This window comes from Arachis hypogaea, chromosome 20 (genome assembly GCF_003086295.3).
Source record: "Arachis hypogaea cultivar Tifrunner chromosome 20, arahy.Tifrunner.gnm2.J5K5, whole genome shotgun sequence".
NCBI lineage: Eukaryota > Viridiplantae > Streptophyta > Magnoliopsida > Fabales > Fabaceae > Arachis > Arachis hypogaea.
In genome coordinates this window covers 4,795,850-4,813,984 of record NC_092055.1, presented here as the reverse complement: position 1 = coordinate 4,813,984, position 18,135 = coordinate 4,795,850, and the positions used below count along the sequence as shown (strand labels likewise).

Sequence of the window (18,135 nt, the reverse complement as noted above, 5' to 3'; positions counted from 1 at the left end):
CCTTTAGCTTGAAACAAAGAAAAAAACAGCTCTAAATCTGGTTTAATTTCAAGAAAATCCATCAAACCCTCAAAACATCTGATAAAAGTCCACCCGTTCGGGTGTATTTGAGATGGCGCACAATTGAGTTGTTTCATCACATTACATTCAAAATCAGAAAACGGGAGTTTCACTCTTAATTCCTCAATCATGCAACTATAAACATAAAAATATTCAAAACCATTTTGTCTATGGAAAACACGATCTGCCCGGCTGCATGGCAGCAACTCTATGTGAAACCCAGCCCTCACTATCCTACCCATATTTACCCGGTTCACACTCTCCATATCAGAAAATAACGAAGCCCGTATATGAGCATCACTGTCAACCCAATCATATTTCTCACAATCGTCAACCTGTGGAAGCAACTTTTTCTTCTTCTCACTCATTTTTACCAAGTACGACAAAAATTTAACAAGAACAGAAGGAGATGAAGAAAACTTACTAACCTCTTCTACTCATTGTCACTTAAAAGCTTCTGCCCCCAAACATAAACGCAGTGTTTTGTGAAAGCTGGAAACTCAAACACTAATTAAATTAACTTTTTAGTTCCAAAATTAAATCTTATCCACACATGTTAAAATTACTTTAACGGTCCAAAAGTAACTTTGGAAGTTGAACCAGACAAAATATTAAAATAACACAATGACCAATAAAAGTACGTGCTATGAATTTATTTCAAACATCCCTTTTCACATGCCAAGGTCAAAATCTGATAAGACACGTTGACTTGGGGGCTGAATATGCCGAGCTATAACTCGCTAATCAATAAAAAGCTCAACCTGTCCTCTTCAGATCAGGCCAAGCTTGGGGGCTGTGATATGAACAGGTAAAAGTCGATTACGAATTATAACTCGGCAACGTTCCATTTACAGCTATAACCGAATATTACTATTAAATCAGCATTCATGTTCTTCTTATAACGTCGGATACATGGAATTAATACTCGGACGTTACATAAAAACGGTCAGCTACGACCAACCAGATATAAGGAGAAGAGCAGAGGCCAAAGAGGTAATCTATCTTTTCTAAGAAGCTTATACACAAAAATTCTCTTATTGACTTGAGCGTCGGAAGTCCTTTGCAGGTACCCACCACCTCGGTTCCATCTGCCGTGTTTCGTGTTCCTACCACAAGAAGTTTGCCGACCTTTGTAGAGAAACGAGTCATACCTCGGTATCAACAGGTCAGAACATAATCAATACAAGTATCCAATATATATATATAGTTGTTAAAATTCGGACAAAAATAAACTTTTAGAACATACATTAAATATGTTCTAAAATTACGCATGTATTTCACAAGTTTTATAGTCCAGTGAGAATCAGAATAATGCGATAAATTAATTATTTAGAATTTAGTTTAAACATGGATATTCATATTCAAATACAATATATGAAAAAACTTATTTCGCGTGTGTTAATCGTTAAATAGGAGTTATTTAGATAAAGACACTTAAAACGTTTTTTTTTTTAGATATTTTTTATCAATTAAAAATTAACATATGTAATCAATTAAACTATATTATTTTTATTAAAATTAGATCGAATAAATCGATTTGGCCAAAAAATCGATGAACCAAATTTTAAATCGGGCTAAATTAATAACTTTTTTATAAAAAATTATTACAATATTCTTATTATAGAAAATAAATGACTAAGATACTCTTATAATTAATTTTGAGAATCCTAAATTTTAACCTTACGATGACACAAAGAGAAGAGAAAAAAGAGAAGAGAAGAATTAGGATGTAGAATTCTCAAATATATATATATATATATATATATATATATATATATATATATATATATATATATATATATATATAAAACAGTATTTTAGTCATTTTTTTATAATAGGAATATTGTAGCTATTTTTTATAAAAAAATAATTAATTTAAATCGATTCAAGATTTAGTTTATCAATTTTTGGCTAAATTAATTTGTTTGATTTAATTTTGACAAAAATAACACAGTTTAATTAATTATATGTATTAAATTTTAATTACTAAAAAATATTTTTTAAAAAAGATATTTTAAGTGTCTTTATCTAAATAATTATTTTATTAAATACATATCCAATTAAATTTATTATTCAATAGTACATAAGAGATGACTCATTTTCGATAAATATCAAATAATTGCTATTAAAATTAGAGTAATAATACTTAATCTCTAAAAATAAAAAGTGGAATATGCATATCATTAATAATGTTGCGACTAGGTGAGTTGATTGTTGGTGTGGCAACAAAATCATTGGAGCCTCTAAACCATTTATTTCCTTAATTTCGGTGTACAATCATTTGCATATATTTTATTGGTACAACCCAAGTGAAATTAAATTAAGCAAGAGCTCCCCTTCTAGCTTCAATCATGAATCATAGGAAGCATTAATTGGTGACCGAAAATGAAAGAATAGTGTATATGAATTTTGAATGTCCTTCAAGCTGCATAGTATTAACCTTCGCCATGAATTGCATTAATTTAAAAGGGACGCATATAATTATTGAAACTTTAAAGCGTGATGAATGCTATCTTAATTTACCATTAATTATTTGTCCTAAACCGCTAAGACGTTAGTTGATTCTTCTTAATCAAATAGTGGATAGTAGTATAAAAGTGAAAAAAAAAAAAGCACAAATATATAAATACATTGAAATAAAAGTCTACCTTATCATCTATCAGAAATGATTATTTTAACACAAATATATTATCTTAATATATTGGTTGCAGAATATCCCGATTTAGATAAGCATTAAAAATTTAAAATAGAAGAGTAGATACTAAATTGTGAAATTTCTTAGCTCTAATAAACGCAGTTGTTAGCAAGAGTATATATAAGAATAAAAGTGTAAAGAGAAAAGTCAATCATTGTTGCTGCCAACTTTTTTTTCTCTCTCTCCCTCTCGAATTGTGATTAAATAAAAATAATAATATCTTAATCTTAGTATTTTTTTTGGTCAGATATAATAATTTTTAGTTTACTTTCTATGTAACTCATTAATAAAAAAAAATTACTGAAATAAAAATGTTTAAAATGTTTTTTTTAAAATATTTTTTAATAATTAAAATTTAACATATATCATCGATTAAACTGTGTTATTTTTTATTAAAATTACGTCAGACAAATTAATTTAATAAAAAAATGATAAATTAAATCTTAAACTGATATAAATTAATATTATTTTTTATAGAAAATAATTACAATACTTCTATTATAGAAAATGATTAAAATATTTTTATTATATATTAATTTTGAAAATCTTAAATTTTAATTTTTTTTTCTTCTCTATCATCATAAGGTTAGAATTTAGAGTTTTTAAAATTAATATATATATATATATATATATATATATATATATATATATATATATATATATAATAGAGGTATTTTAGTTATTTTTTTATAATAAGAATATTGTAATTATTTTTTATAAAAACAATAATAATAATTTATATCAGTTTAAGATTTGATTCATTATTTTTTTGGTCAAATTAATTTATTTAGTCTAATTTTAATAAAAATAAAATAACATAGTTTAATTAATTATATGTATTAAATTTTAATTATTAAAAAATATCTTTTAAAAAAAATATTTTTGACATCTTTATCTAAATTGTTTCCTAATAAAAAATATTAAGTTAACACCGAGAATTATTTTTTTCGTGTCAAATTTAATAAAGTTGAGTTGAGAAGAGTAAGGGGTTAGAGGATTTAAACCTAAAAATAAAATTAGAATAAAACTTAAATCTATTATATTCTACCTATTGCTATTTCTAGAAATTACCAAAATTAAACAATATAATACATAAAACGGTATTTCTAGAAAAGTGTATAATACATAAACACAATATAATATAATGTTGTTGTTAATTTTTGCAATTATTAAAGACAACTTGATCATTGAGTATTACCTTATAAGATTTTTAGTGGAATCCAAAAAAAGGTAAAGAAAGGCAAATGCAGAAAATAGAGGGCGATGTGAAGATTGTGAATTGAAAGAGTGCGGAGCCATCAACGGTGCGTGAAGAAAAAGCTATCAAAAAATTAATAATGTAAAACACCAAAAGGGCAAAAGTGGAAAATCAATGAAAATAGATCCGAACATGGATAAGGTCTTTGTCAGATTCACGGATTTGCATGATTACATTCCTTCTTATATCTTCATTTATTTCCTATTTCCTTAATAGTATCACCGCTACTTATCCAAAACTATATTAGTACAATTTAGCTTTATCCAAATCTAAATTGAAATCATGTATTTTCATTTACAGGAATTTAGGACATTCATGTCAAGAAGTTCCATTAAAAAATACAATTATCTAAAAAAATTTAAATCACTTAATCAAGTAATAATTGAATCTACAACTTAATCCTATATCAATTGTTGGTTTAAATGAAAAGTACCTATAAAATAGATTCATATGTATTAGATTAACTTAGTATATAAACAGTAATGTTAGGGAATAAAAAAATTAAGATTTATTTTATTTACTATTATTAATTATTATAAAATAATTTTAATTTTTTTAGTTAATTCTTTTTTATGTTATAAATTTTATTTGTATTCAATTTATATATTTTTTATCTTTATATCTCAATAGAATTAATAATATCTTATTAAATCAAATTATTAATTTCTAAATTTTATTAATATTTTTATAAATAAAATGAAAAATTTTTATATAATTTTTTTAAAGACTTATAAAATTATTAATTAACATATTAATAATTATGCACATATATTTTTACATAAAATTAAAAGTTAAAATTATTAAATTATTATTAAATTATATTTATTAAATTGTTTAACGATTTTTAAGTATTAACTCCGTCCATCTATCATTTATTATTATTATTAGGGTAAAATATACTTTTTGTCCTTAAAATTTGACAAAAGTTTTAAAAATATCCCTAAATTTTATTTTGTTTTAATTTTGTCCCAAAAGTTTTCGATTTGCATCAAATATATCTTCGATGACTAAATTTTTAAAAAATTTAAGACCAATATAATAATAATGTATGAAAATTATGTTTGATTTGCTTGTGTTGAGGAGTTGTTCTTATGAAATTGTTGTTGAATCGGTCTTAAATTTTTTGAAAAATTAGCCGTCAAGAATATATTTGATGCAAATTGAAAACTTTTGGGATAAAATTAAAACAAAATAAAATTTTTATAAAACTTCAAGGATAAAAAATATACTTTACCCTTATTATTATTAAAGCAAAGTAAAAATTTAGGTAAAGTCGACTTCATGTGAAGTTGATAGTGGATAAGCCCTCTGCAGTAAAGTTTCCACCTATTAATAAATTATGTTGTAAATGTGAGAGGGCGTGTGGTGAAGACACGTGTCCTTGGAAAGCAGAAGAAGAGAATAGAAGGCGGAGGAAGAAGGCAAAGAAGAATCAATCAGCATCTTCATACTCTCTCTCTCTCCATCTCTCTCTCTGACAGAGAAACCCCACTCCTCCTCAGCTTCAATACTCTTCTTCTTCTTCCTAATTTCCATCAGAATATTAAGTGATACAAACAATAAAGTATGAAACTTTGTTGTTGCCTTTTTATGGGTCTCACTCCTTTCTCTCTTTCTCTCTGATTCTTCTTCTCTTCTTCCTCATTCCTTTTCTGAGTTCTTTTTGTTTTCCATTGAAAAAGCAAAGGCCTTTAAAATGTACATAGGAACTTCCATGCGAAGGTCTTTCAAGGATTCCTTGAAAGTCCTTGAAGCTGATATTCAGCACGCCAATACCCTGTTAGTCTCTCTCTCTCTCTCTCTCTCTCTCTCTCTCTCTCTCTCATGAAAATGTAATTCTGATTGAGTGCATCTAAATTGCTGTCAATTAATTAATGGTTGAAGTGATTTTCGATTTTGATTAGCGAAAATCAGTGTGCCTTGTTCTCTCTCTATTTGTTTCTTCAGAAACCCCACCACTGATTCTGTCAAAACTGAAAAAGGCTGTGGTCAAATTTTTCCACCTCATGTTTTGTTAGGTTGCGTGTGATAAAAACGCGCACCTGTGTGTGTTTTTGTTTTTTCAGTTATCAAATCTTTTATAGGTTAGTTTTTTATTTTTATTATGTGCCTTATCCATAAAACTAAAAGAGAGAACTGTGACATGTGATTTTGAGGAGAACATTTTGTGATGTTAATAAATATTGGCATGTGTGACAATTCACAATTTCACCGTTTGACAGTTGAAGTTATCTCTCTTGTGTTGTGATGAGCCTTTTAGATGTTGTTTGTTCATACTTCATAGAAGATAATGGTAACACTCTTTAAGTTCTTAATGATGCCCTTGCTAAACTTTGAAAATTATAATGGTAATAATAATTAGTAACTCATAGGTTTCTAGAAGGATATCTCTTGTTCCTTGTCTCCAGCTTATATCATTCATTTACAACCACCATTTCAGAATATTTGTTGATCTGGACAAGGTGGTGCATTGAGATACATTGATTTTTCAATGTGTCACTTTGACCAAATTGTTAAATATTTTGAAATAGAGAGAGTATATTGGCAGTTTGTGACAAAAATTCATTGCTTTATTTATGTGCAGGGCATCAGAGTTTCCAAAGGAGTGTGATGGTGCATGCCTTCAGATGAGAATGTCATACAGTCCAGCTGCACACTTGTTTCTTTTCTTGGTGCAATGGGCAGATTGCAATCTTGCTGGAGCACTTGGCTTGTTAAGAATCCTAATTTACAAGGTACAGATATAGATTAGTTATTGGGGTTTTTCATATTGAGCTGAGAAATTGGGATAAGCTGAAAAATGTTTCTCATGGTGCAGGTATATGTGGATGGAACAACTACCATGTCTACTCATGAAAGGAAAGCTAGCATTAGAGAATTCTATGGTATTTGTTCCTCTATTTTGTTGTATGATAAGTTGTTTTGCATCTTTGTGTCAGTTAATTTTGCTGATTTGTTGAGTTTTTGCATTGATCAGCGGTAATTTATCCGTCTTTGTTACAACTTCAGAAAGGGGTTACAGATTCAGAGGATAAGAAACAGAAGGCTGTTTGTATGGAGAGATATCGAAAAAGAGACGATGAGGATCATCAACAACATTCTGATATAGACATTGAAAGAGAAGAAGAATGTGGAATATGCATGGAAGTGAATAGTAAGATTGTGTTGCCTAACTGCCTCCATGCTATGTGCCTGAAATGTTACCGTGAATGGTACTCACTCTTTCTTGGTTGCTACTGCATCATGATTCTTTGTACTTCATCAATATATTTTTGCAGTTGAATGTTATTTGGCAGTGTTTAGGGTGCTTTCATGCTTAGTTGTTGATTAGCACTAGAATATTGTTATGAGAAAGAAGGCAATGAAGGGCAATATTGACTGCAATATTGGTGCTTAAGTTGTTTGCAATATGTTCTTATATGATTCATCAAAAACATTATCTTCAATTTTAGATATCCATTATTATCATCCGATTGAAATTTGGTTTGGTACATGATACTATATCTACTTAGTGTTTTGGGTCTTTACATTGATCATTCTTTTGCAATTGCATACCAAACTTAAAGAGTTGCTGCTGCAGCTGCATCAGTCACTCTATCTCATTTATGACATGTTTTTCAGGAGAACAAGATCCCAATCATGCCCCTTTTGTCGCGATAGTCTGAAGAGAGTGAACTCGTGCGATCTCTGGGTATTTACCGATAGCCGGGATGTAGTCGACATGGAAACAGTGACAAGGGAGGATATCAAGAGGCTTTTCATGTACATAGATAAGTTGCCCTTGATCATTCCAGACTCGCTTTTCGATCCCTACGACTCTCAACTAAGATAAAGTAAATGATCTTGTTCTTGATGGGTAGTTTTCCTTTCACCTTAATGGCATAATAAATTTAGTTTTCATTGTTATAGAGTTGCAGTGTGTGGCAGAAGAATCATCCATCAACCCGAGTTTACTATGGGGTTGGTGGTGGAAGCTGAGATGCTAAATTGTATCTAGCTCCATTTTGTATATTCATATTGTACAGATCGATCGAATTACTTGTTCACAAGATATTTGCATTGCCTGTATCAATCAATCATGTTTAAATGTTGATCTCTTTGATGCATTTTCTGATGCTAAGTTCAGTTTCACTCAAAAAGCAAGGCAAAGAATTTAAGGGACCTTGATGATGCTAAAGATACTTCTTAACCCAAAAGCAAAGATAGTATCTTTTACTTTGTGCAAAATGTGGGTGAATCTATCATTGCTTGCCCACTAAAAATGTAATGTGGAATGATGTTATAGGCAATGAAGTTATATGACAGCATTAAAGAGAAAACTTTATGTAGTCTTTTCAATTTAGAAATTGCCCAAATAAACTATTATTAGCTCAATAGCTCATACTTTTTTTTTGGAAAAAAATTTCTTTTAGATTTGGTTAATCAACCACAAGTTTTAATGATTTAAAAAATAGTCTAAATTTCAGAAAAAATATATTTATTTTATATTTAACTTAATACTAATTATTTTTTTTAAAATATTGACCTCCTGCATGTTTACTTTTCCCAAAATTTAGCAAGTTAATTTGCATATGTTAAAATGAAGAATTACATGACTCATAGGTCAGGGATTCATTTCAATTTTAATTTTTTCTTCTCGTTGGAATTCTTTTTTTATTTAATAGAGAAAAGGACAAATAGTCCCAGATCTTTTATTCTGCGGACATTTTTGTCTTTGACCGTTGAAAAATACTTTTAAGTCTTTAATCTTCATAAAACTTGGATGGATCAGTTCTTCTGTCCAAATGCCTTCGTCAGGGACCGATTCGTTCAAATTTTGTGAAAGTTATGGACTTAAAAGTATTTTAAAATGGTTAGGAACGAAAATGTCCGCAGGGGAAAAGATCAGGACCTATTTGTCCTTTTTTCTATTTATTAATATTCCAACCACAGGAACAACTAATTCTCTTCTATTTGCCACCTCCAACTCTTCAACTAATCACATTCAAATTAATTCTCCCTCGTGAACTCACAGGCACAGCAACCTTTTTAAGAATTGTTAGTAGCTGCTTAGTGGGCTCTGGTTTTGAAATTTAAGCCCACAGTTTGCTCAAACCTGTAACGTAAGTGTATCCAGCCTGTCTTGTGCTGTCCTTATCCATCTTCTAATCAGCTCCAATGAGTTTATGTTTATCACTCCCTTTTTTTGTTGATAAATTCGGTTGAACCGGTTTCATGATTCAAATTCAACCATCTCAATTTGCTTGGCTGACATGTTTTGCCCGTTATTGTTTATTCTACCCTCCGCATTCATGGACACATCTAAAGCTAACAATAGTAAAATGGCTAATACGTGTGACAAGTGACAAAAATGAAGGACTTGAATTAGCAAAGCAAAGCAAAGAAGACGGTGGGTCAAAGCGATAATAACCAGTGAATGGCCATTCCCTATTCTAACTTTCGGTGTGTGCGGTGTCCGTAACGGTTACCCAAACAAATAAATATTTGTCGCGTTTATTCGGTTTCCATGTGAGGTGTGTGACTGTGTGAGTCTCTCATCCAATAAACTAAAACTCACACAGCGACATAAAACAGATAACACTTTCACATCACATCTCATACGCAAAAAAAACACAAAAAACAATTAAATAAATAAAAATAAAATGGGGAAAGGAGGTGACGGCAGAGAACAACGAGAACTGGTAGATCGGGACGGTGTTGTTATGGCCGGAGATTTCTTCTGGTCATACACCGACGAACCCCATGCCTCACGACGTCGTTTGATCCTCTCCAAGTACCCTCAAATCAAGGAGCTTTTTGGCCCTGATTACACCGCTCTCTTCAAGGTTCTTTCTTTTTACCCGGCATTGCTTCTTTTCGTTATTATGATGCGTTTATTCTTGTGGATCCGAGATTACAATTTGTATATTGCATTGTTCAGGAACCATTGGATCTAAACTCCTTATTATTAGGTTAGATGAAATGCGATTAACCGGTTCAATTGAATGATTCATGCAATTAATAGATCCATTTGATGATATCTTACATGTTTCTTTCTTGACCATATATCAGTATGCAATGCATGATTAAGGTTCTCTGCATCTGCAAGTTTAATGATTGTGTAGGGTATGTGTTAATGTGATTGAAATCATGTTCTTGCAGATCGCTCTGGTGGTTTCGCTTCAGCTTGGTGCTGGCATTGTGCTTTATGATTCCAGCTGGTGGTTGATATTGGCAGTAGCATACTTTTTTGGCTCATTTCTCAACCACAACCTCTTCTTGGCTATCCACGAGCTTAGTCACAATCTGGCCTTCCAAACTCCTAGCTTAAACCGATGGCTTGGAATTTTCGCCAACCTCCCGATCGGTGTACCGATGTCTGTAACTTTCCAGAAGTATCACTTGGAGCACCACCGCTTCCAGGGTGTAGATGGCATTGATATGGATATCCCTAGCATCGCAGAAGGACGTGTTGTGACGAATATTTTTGCAAAGACCATTTGGGTGTTTTTACAGCTCTTCTTTTATGCCCTCAGACCACTGTTTCTCAAGCCGAAACCTCCGGGTACCTGGGAATTCATTAACTTCACTGTTCAGATAGCCCTTGATGCAGCAATGGTTTACTTCTGGAGCTGGAAATCCCTTGGATATCTGATACTTTCCACATTTGTTGGTGGTGGGATGCATCCAATTTCCGGTCACTTCATTTCGGAGCACTATGTCTTCCATCCGGAACAAGAGACATACTCTTACTATGGACCTCTGAACTTTTTCACCTGGCATGTTGGCTACCATAACGAACACCATGATTTTCCAAGAATCCCTGGAAACAAGCTTCACAAGGTGAAGGAGATTGCACCAGAGTATTATGATAATCTAGAATGCTACAAATCTTGGAGCCAGGTCATCTACATGTACATTATGGATAGAACGGTTGGACCTTTCAGCCGAATGAAGAGAAAGCTAAACAAGAAAACTGAATAGATTCTTCCCAGACAAGCATATTTGCTGGGTTTTCTTCATAAGAATCCACTTTTGATAATGTTACATGTAATAGAAGCATGAATTAAATTTTTTTTGTTTACCCTAGTAGTCAGTTTTGTTTGCCTGTGTCCCATTTAATGGACAAGAAAACTAGAAAAGGCATATCCTTGGCAGAAAATGTTATAAAGGATAACTACAATTTTTTTTATTCTGGTGGCTGAGAATTTAGCTGAAATGCATCATTCCTCTTATTGACTTAAAACTAAGAAGTCCTTCTAGTCATTAAATTTTTGCATGGGGTCCTTTATTAAATCCTTAAAGGTGTATTACTGAACATAATAATGTGATTCCTAAACAAACTATTAGCTAGCAATATCAACAACAAAGCCTAGCAGTATCAATAGATGTTGAGGCTTGGCCATGGTCCTTTATCTCTGCGAAAGTCTAAAATAATAAAGACCATGAAGGATCATTCCCTACCTTTTTTATTAGGTCGTATTTGAAAGAGAGCCTGAGACTAAGACAAAGACTGAAATAAATTTTAGTATTGTGTTTGGTGTAGAGTGGGAGACAGATTAAAATAAGAATGAAGTTCTAATTTAATTTGCACAAAGAGTAAATTTGAAATTAATTAATTAAAATGAAGGTATTTTAGGTATAAAATGTTATTAAAGTTTCGGTTTCCATCCCTAAAAATTTCAATCCCTACTTTTGGGAGTGAACATCCAATCCGGTTCCTGTCATTTTTCTCAATGGACATCGCAACCCTTGTCTAAAAAAAAGGGACAAATCGGTCCCTGTCCCATACTTCCGTGAGACGTCGCGGTCCTCTGCCATCTTCCCTGACCAAAACAGATGGAAATTGCCTACGTCCAGTTAACGTTGCTTCTCAATGGACATCGCAACCCTTGTCCAAAAAAAAAGGGACAAATCGGTCCCTGTCCCATACTTCCGTGAGACGTCACGGTCCTCCGCCATCTTACCTGACCAAAACAGATGGAAATTGCTTACGTCCAGTTAACGTTGCTGATGTGGAAGTTAAGACTCTGTTAAGTTCCACGTTGTCCATTAGGGAATGGACAGGGGTCGATCTGTCCCGCTTTAGAAACCTAAAACTACGTCTTTTTTAGGTTTCAATCCATGTTCCATTAGGGAATGGACAGGGATCAATCTGTCCCGCTTTAGAAACCAAAACTACGTCGTTTTTGGTCTTCACTGAAACAAAATGGTTTGAAAGTGATTCCACGCAGCTAATCTCTCACTCTTCTCCTTCTAGGGTTTTTAGGGTTTTTTAGGTTTTTCTAGGGTTTTCTAGAGTTTTTTAAGGTTTTCTAGGATTTTTTTTTGGTTTTTTGGATTTTTTAGGATTTTTAGGGTTTTATTAGGTTTTTAGAATTTTTAGGGTTTTTTAGGGTTTTCTAGGGCAATTACAAATCCTAGGAGACCATGATTGGTAGTGGAGAGCGTTGTTCATCATCAAACCGACGAAGTAGAGACGATTCAGGCTGAAGCTTGAATTCTAGTCGGAGTGTTGGAGCTCCGAGGAAAAAGAAATGGGTTATCCCAATTTGTTATTGTGGTTCTTATGCAATTTTATTCATGTAAGAGACGGTGGAAAGATTCAGACAGATTATTCTTTCGCTGTCCATACTTCAAGATAGTTGTTTAGGGTTTAGCTAATTTTTTGTTTTCAATTTCTATTCCATAGATGCTAACAAATGTTAAACATTTTCGTAGACTGAAAAATGGCATTGCAACTTCTTTGCATGGTTAGATGATTATGTTACTTCATGTGGTGAGGATGATAACAAGGTTGTCTCAATTGGGGCATCAAAGCAGAAGCAGAATCGATTGGAAGGTCATAGTTATGTGGTGGATAACAAAGTTAATGAGTTGGAGGAAAGATTAATTGGTTTGGAAGATCAGCTAGATAAGTGTAAATTAAAAATGGATGAAAGTAGATGTATTAGGTATGAGTTTAATTTGTTAGCATTTCTTGGTAGGGTTGTAATTGCAAGCTTGTTCAAAGCAAGTGTGTAGAATTTTGATAGCTGAATTTTGTTATTTCCTAGAGTTGAGTTGTGAAAAACACTTTTGATAATGAATGAAATAAGAATTATTGTGGTGAATTTGCAAAATAAGAATTATTGTGGTGAATTTGTAAAGTTTTGGTTTCTAAAGCGGGACAGATCGACCCCTGTCCATTTCCTAATGGAACATGGATTGAAGCCCAAAAACGACGTAGTTTTAGGTTTCTAAAGTGGGACAGATCGACCCCAACATGGATTGAAACCCAAAAACGACGTAGTTTTATGTTTCTAAAACGGGACAGATCGACCCCTGTCCATTCTCTAATGGCCAACGTGAAACTTAACAGAGTGTTAACCTCCACATCAGCAATGTTAACTGATACGTAGACAATTTTTGTCTGTTTTGGTTAGGGGAGATGACGGAAGGACCATGACGTCTCACGGAAGTATGGGACAGTGACTGATTTGTCCCTTTTTTTTGGACAAGAGTCGCGATGTTCATCAAGGAAAATGATAGGGATCGGGTTGGGTGTTCACTCCTACTTTTGGAGGTACTCAAATACTAAAATTTTAAGAACAGAGACTGAAGTTTTAATACCAATCTCTGGACTGACAAACATGATATTAAGTTCCAATCTCCCAATACTTCAAAAAAAACGCTACTTTGTAGAATTCAAGACTTTTAAGCAATACCCAAATACCAGACTACCAGTGGTAGTTTCATATTGGGCTGCATAACCTGTGTCATGCTTGAAATATGAAGGAAACTTATAAGAGGGGTAAGGCGTGAAAGAATTGTTATGGCTAGCGGAAGGCAAAGTGGTATTATATTCAGCAAGTTATTACATAAATAAAAGAAGTCAAAGTGAATTATCATAAAATAATAAGATCATATAAGGATCCAATTAAGTAACTTTTTATGCATGTTTCTTCCAAATTCAAATCGCACTAGTGAAGAATCCATTAATAGTGATCAAGTTGCTATAAGAAGTGAAGAACAATGGTGTTGTCAAAAGGGGCTAATATATAACATATGAAATGGAAGTAACCAATTTAGGAGATTGAAAATGCCAGTATGGTGGCAAAGGCAAATCTACTATTCATTTGGCCAGATGAAAAAGAATGCAAAATGTTCTTTAGATAAACCTCCTGCCATTCACCATGTTCTCAGTTCCAACTACCAAAATTTTCCGGATTCCTTGCTTTCGGCTTCTACTATCTCTAAGGTAAAAAGGGCAAAAGCATTTTACGTTGTTTCCCCAAAAAGAACCTTAATCATGCTGATGTGGTGTAGGATGTAAGATCAAAACACAAAATCCTACAAATATGTATCTTGTAAGTATAAAAAGAATGGTTAGGTTTGTTCATCAATTTCCACTATGCAGAAGTGCCAGGCATCTCTTCAGGTGGGTCAACGGGTTCTATGGGTTGTGGCTTCGGCTTCTGAACTGGGGCAGGCTTGGGTGGTCTGTTGGGACAAACTTTATCCACCTCTTCTGTTACAACCTCAAACTGCCACATGCAAGATATAAAATCAAATTATTACATGTAAAAGTTGATGTATGGAAAAACTACTTAAAAGCAATTTGGAGAACAAAATATCAGTGATACATCATGCAGGCCAAATCTCGAGACTATAAATTACAATCTTATCTTTATAAACGATACTGAATGATTTTTGAAGAGGGGATATAACACATTCAGTTTCTCACAGCTTTTATGCTGAATACATAAAATAATAAGAAAAACAATGAGGAAGAAAAGAATTAACTATTACTGAAGAAATATCAGGTTAAACCGAGATAAAAGAACCCATTTTCAAAAGATTCTGAGCCTAAGGGCCCTACTTTTATCTGAAAGAAGGGGAGGCTAGGTAGAAATATAACAATTTAACCAAGATTTAGTTTATTAAATCAACCTGACCTTATAACCGCATCCAGAAACACAAGCACGGAAACAGTCCTGTACATGAAGGGATACACCATCATTAATTTGAAAACACAGCAATTCCATGATTAATTTTAAGCCATTAAAAAGCTACAAGTTAACCGATTGGCACTTGGCAGTTTCTATTTACAAAAGACTTTTGGCTTTCCCTCCTATTGGGAAAATTCACCTTTCCCTGCATACATTTGTTGGAATTTTCAATGAAACGTGTAGAAAAATTAAGTGAAAGAACTCATCAAAGGAAAACTCAGTTACAATATACCAAACCAGCATCCAACCAAGTTGCAGGTATTGTTCATTAAAATGGAATCTTGAAATGTGACAAGACAGAAAATACCTCTGAATAACTAGCAGCTCCAGGAGAACGATCGATATAAGCACTCCACTGCTGGTCCTTTAGTACAGGGTCCTTGAAACACATTTGATTACAATCCTCCAAACCTGGTTAACAAATACACGATCAATTGTACATGAGAACCTAGTTCTTGCACCATTGACAAAACAGATTCAGAGTTTGAAATGCCAAACTCTCACATCAACGTTTCTTGCATTATCAGGCAACCCATAATGTATGGTAAGACCCAGCCCGTTTATATGCATTTTGTGTTACTTCAATTGCATAAATTATCACTAGTCTTACTTCTTTTCGCAAAAGTGGTTTAGCTGTTGTAAAATCAATTTAAAGTCCAATATTAACTTATTCCAAAGGCAAAGCCTAGATAATTAAACCTAAACAAATTTTAGAGTTATTTTTAAACAATACATTAAGAATAGAAAATTACAAAAGCACATTCACTACTGTGCTAGCATGATGCAAAATCACAATGAACTGCAATTAATAATGCCTACATTTTGAGAAGAAAATATTTTTTCAATGTTTCCTTTCGTAACGAAAATTAAATAATGCAGCAAAATTATCTCACATTCCTCCCACGTTTCTCCATCCGAGTCGCAACCCTTTTTGCAGAATACCCGCCCTACAATAACACAAGCAATGCTTACGCTATGTGAGAACCAAAACTTACACAACAAACAAATTGATTAATAAGCATACATCAGAAAACTTGCATAGCCATAATAAGGTCACAAAATGGTCCATTCGATGGGAATTTCCTAAAAGCATAACATGAATGAACAATGTCCTAGATTATCCCAACAATCCGAAAATGAGGCGCACTTAGTGCATTGAATGGGGGTACTTTAGCTCCCCTAAGTGTATATGAATTTCAATTTTCAAGGGAAGGAAAGAGCTTGATGGGTAAAACTTTGTCTATTTTATTCCACAAAGTTCAAACCCTTGGGTCCCCTTCTTTTCCCTCCAAAATCGAAACTCACCAATATAATCTAAGGAAACCATATTGATTACTGAAGGATATGTTTGTATCACTCTACTGATACTACTTATGAGTATCAACTACGATAAGTAAATCCATTCAGGGTAAATCCAGATTTTTATTCCAAAAGGTTGTTCTAATTGGGGAGTAATAAGCAACGGTCCGTAACAATTGAACTAAAACACCAAACACCAAAAATCAAAGAATAAGAAATAAAAAAACAACAAATTCAATAGATAAGAAAGAGTATATTGAATGAGTAGAGAAAAGAGATACAAACAAGGAATTTGAGTGAGGGCAGCGTATTTATTGGTGCATTGGTTTCCACAGGGAGATGCCCACTGCTGAGGTATCATTTTTCTTCTTCTTTCTTCAAATCCTCAACACAAAGTCACAAACAGAGGCGCCACCAAAGTAAACAGCACGCCAGGTAATTCCGTAATTCAAATCCCAAACATGGCTACCTTACCATCGGTTCGGGACTCAAGATAAGGGCATTTAGGTTAGTACATGTTGTAGAATAAATAAGGAAGATAAATAATATCAAGAAGCGCAAATTAATATAATTAGTGTACGTTCTGTGCCCTACACGAGAGATAATTCATAAAAAGAAAATTATATGGTACAGATCTAAATTTGTACAGATTTAAAGATTTGTTTACTTAAACCACATTTTTTAAAATTACACTTTTTATTTAAAATCGTGACTCTTCACAAAGAAAAACGTCACTTAATGGAAAAAAGTAAATTAGAAGATTTAAGAGAAGAAATAATTAAGTTATCAAAATTAATAGATCAAAAATTAATGATTTTAACTAATGTTAACTGTAATGACACCGAATTCTTAAAATCAATACAAAATGATTTTTCTCAAAATCTTTATTTTACTATAAGTTTTATTGAAGGACTTCAAAAACCTGAAAAAACTTATTTTTCACACGGAATTTCTAAGAAATGTTACCATGGAAATGATTCCCCACATCTTTATCATACTTTTAACCCACAATTAAATTCTATAGTAGATATGCTTGAAGAAATATTAGTATCTATAAAATTTCAAAGAAATAAGGAAAAAGAAAATCCCAAAGAAGAAAAATTTCAAAATATAATCAACATAACAGATTTAAAAGTAAAACCACCACTAAAATTATGAATATTGAAGAAAAATTAGAAGAAGTTACAATGCTTTTTAAACAATTAAAAATGGCTCAAGAAAATAATATTATGGAACATGGATTTCAGATAGAAGAAGAATTAGTAAATTCTGAAAATATAGAAAATGAAGAACACATCCTAGATTATTCAAGTGACGAAGAACCAGCAATTCCAATACAAGTAAAAAATGAAGCTGGAACATCTAGGGATAATCAATCTCAATTTAAATGGGAAATAGGTTTTGATAATTATGTTTTTAAAAAAGGATTTATAAATAAAGATTCAAAATATACAAAAACACCATCAAAATACGTTCCTAAAATCCAGGAAATGGAAAGGGAAAGAATGCTCGATTTAGACTGTAAAAAGAATGAAAAAGAAATTTTCGAAAACTGGTTGAATTCCTTCTTATTAGAAGCCTTTACTAATCCAAAACTTAATGAATTATCTGGAAGAGATATTTGGAATTACATAGGGTTTCACACTAAAGGAGCTATAAGAGATTATATGACATCAATAGAAAACCAAATAATAGAAGAATTAGCAACAAAAACAACAGCTTATGATAAGATATTATATATAATGATGATTCTATATAAAGAATTTTTTGGAAAAAATATTATAGATCATAAACAAGAAGTCTATAATAAAGAATATCAAGAAGCAAAAAATCATTTAGCTAACATTCAGATA

General features: G+C 32.2%; 3 protein-coding genes across 3 annotated transcripts; 2 read left to right on the top strand and 1 right to left on the bottom strand.

The window, feature by feature from the left end:
- The first annotated feature begins 5,369 nt into the window (after positions 1–5,369).
- On the top strand, positions 5,370–8,106 carry LOC112785026 (E3 ubiquitin-protein ligase AIRP2). The gene is made up of 5 exons (XM_025828431.3): positions 5,370–5,792; positions 6,598–6,748; positions 6,832–6,898; positions 6,991–7,225; positions 7,635–8,106. Exons 1-5 carry the CDS (start codon positions 5,710–5,712, stop codon positions 7,843–7,845), a joined length of 747 nt encoding a protein of 248 aa, XP_025684216.1. The 5' UTR covers positions 5,370–5,709; the 3' UTR covers positions 7,846–8,106.
- Positions 8,107–9,212: 1,106 nt separating this feature from the next.
- LOC112785025 (sphingolipid delta(4)-desaturase DES1-like) lies at positions 9,213–11,184 on the top strand. The gene is made up of 2 exons (XM_025828430.2): positions 9,213–9,838; positions 10,155–11,184. The coding sequence occupies exons 1-2, from the start codon at positions 9,656–9,658 to the stop codon at positions 10,974–10,976; spliced, it is 1,005 nt and encodes a 334-aa protein (XP_025684215.1). The 5' UTR covers positions 9,213–9,655; the 3' UTR covers positions 10,977–11,184.
- Positions 11,185–13,862: 2,678 nt separating this feature from the next.
- Positions 13,863–16,866, bottom strand: LOC112785058 (uncharacterized). Its single transcript, XM_025828464.3, has 5 exons — positions 16,568–16,866; positions 15,877–15,930; positions 15,291–15,394; positions 14,930–14,968; positions 13,863–14,518 (listed from the first exon to the last, which is right to left on the bottom strand). Exons 1-5 carry the CDS (start codon positions 16,641–16,643, stop codon positions 14,384–14,386), a joined length of 408 nt encoding a protein of 135 aa, XP_025684249.1. The 5' UTR covers positions 16,644–16,866; the 3' UTR covers positions 13,863–14,383.
- Positions 16,867–18,135: the final 1,269 nt, after the last annotated feature.

Excerpts from the sequence above, each read along its gene's own strand:
- LOC112785026 (XM_025828431.3), top strand. The coding sequence starts at position 5,710 with ATGTACATAGGAACTTCCATGCGAAGGTCTTTCAAGGATTCCTTGAAA. Across the intron at positions 6,899-6,990 it reads TAGCATTAGAGAATTCTATG|CGGTAATTTATCCGTCTTTG; the intron begins GTATTTGTTCCT and ends TGCATTGATCAG. Across the intron at positions 7,226-7,634 it reads CTGAAATGTTACCGTGAATG|GAGAACAAGATCCCAATCAT; the intron begins GTACTCACTCTT and ends CATGTTTTTCAG.
- LOC112785025 (XM_025828430.2), top strand. The coding sequence starts at position 9,656 with ATGGGGAAAGGAGGTGACGGCAGAGAACAACGAGAACTGGTAGATCGG. Across the intron at positions 9,839-10,154 it reads ATTACACCGCTCTCTTCAAG|ATCGCTCTGGTGGTTTCGCT; the intron begins GTTCTTTCTTTT and ends ATGTTCTTGCAG.
- LOC112785058 (XM_025828464.3), bottom strand. The coding sequence starts at position 16,643 with ATGATACCTCAGCAGTGGGCATCTCCCTGTGGAAACCAATGCACCAAT. Across the intron at positions 15,395-15,876 it reads TGGAGAAACGTGGGAGGAAT|GTTTGGAGGATTGTAATCAA; the intron begins GTGAGATAATTT and ends TTTGTTAACCAG. Across the intron at positions 14,519-14,929 it reads TTTCTGGATGCGGTTATAAG|TTTGAGGTTGTAACAGAAGA; the intron begins GTCAGGTTGATT and ends TGCATGTGGCAG.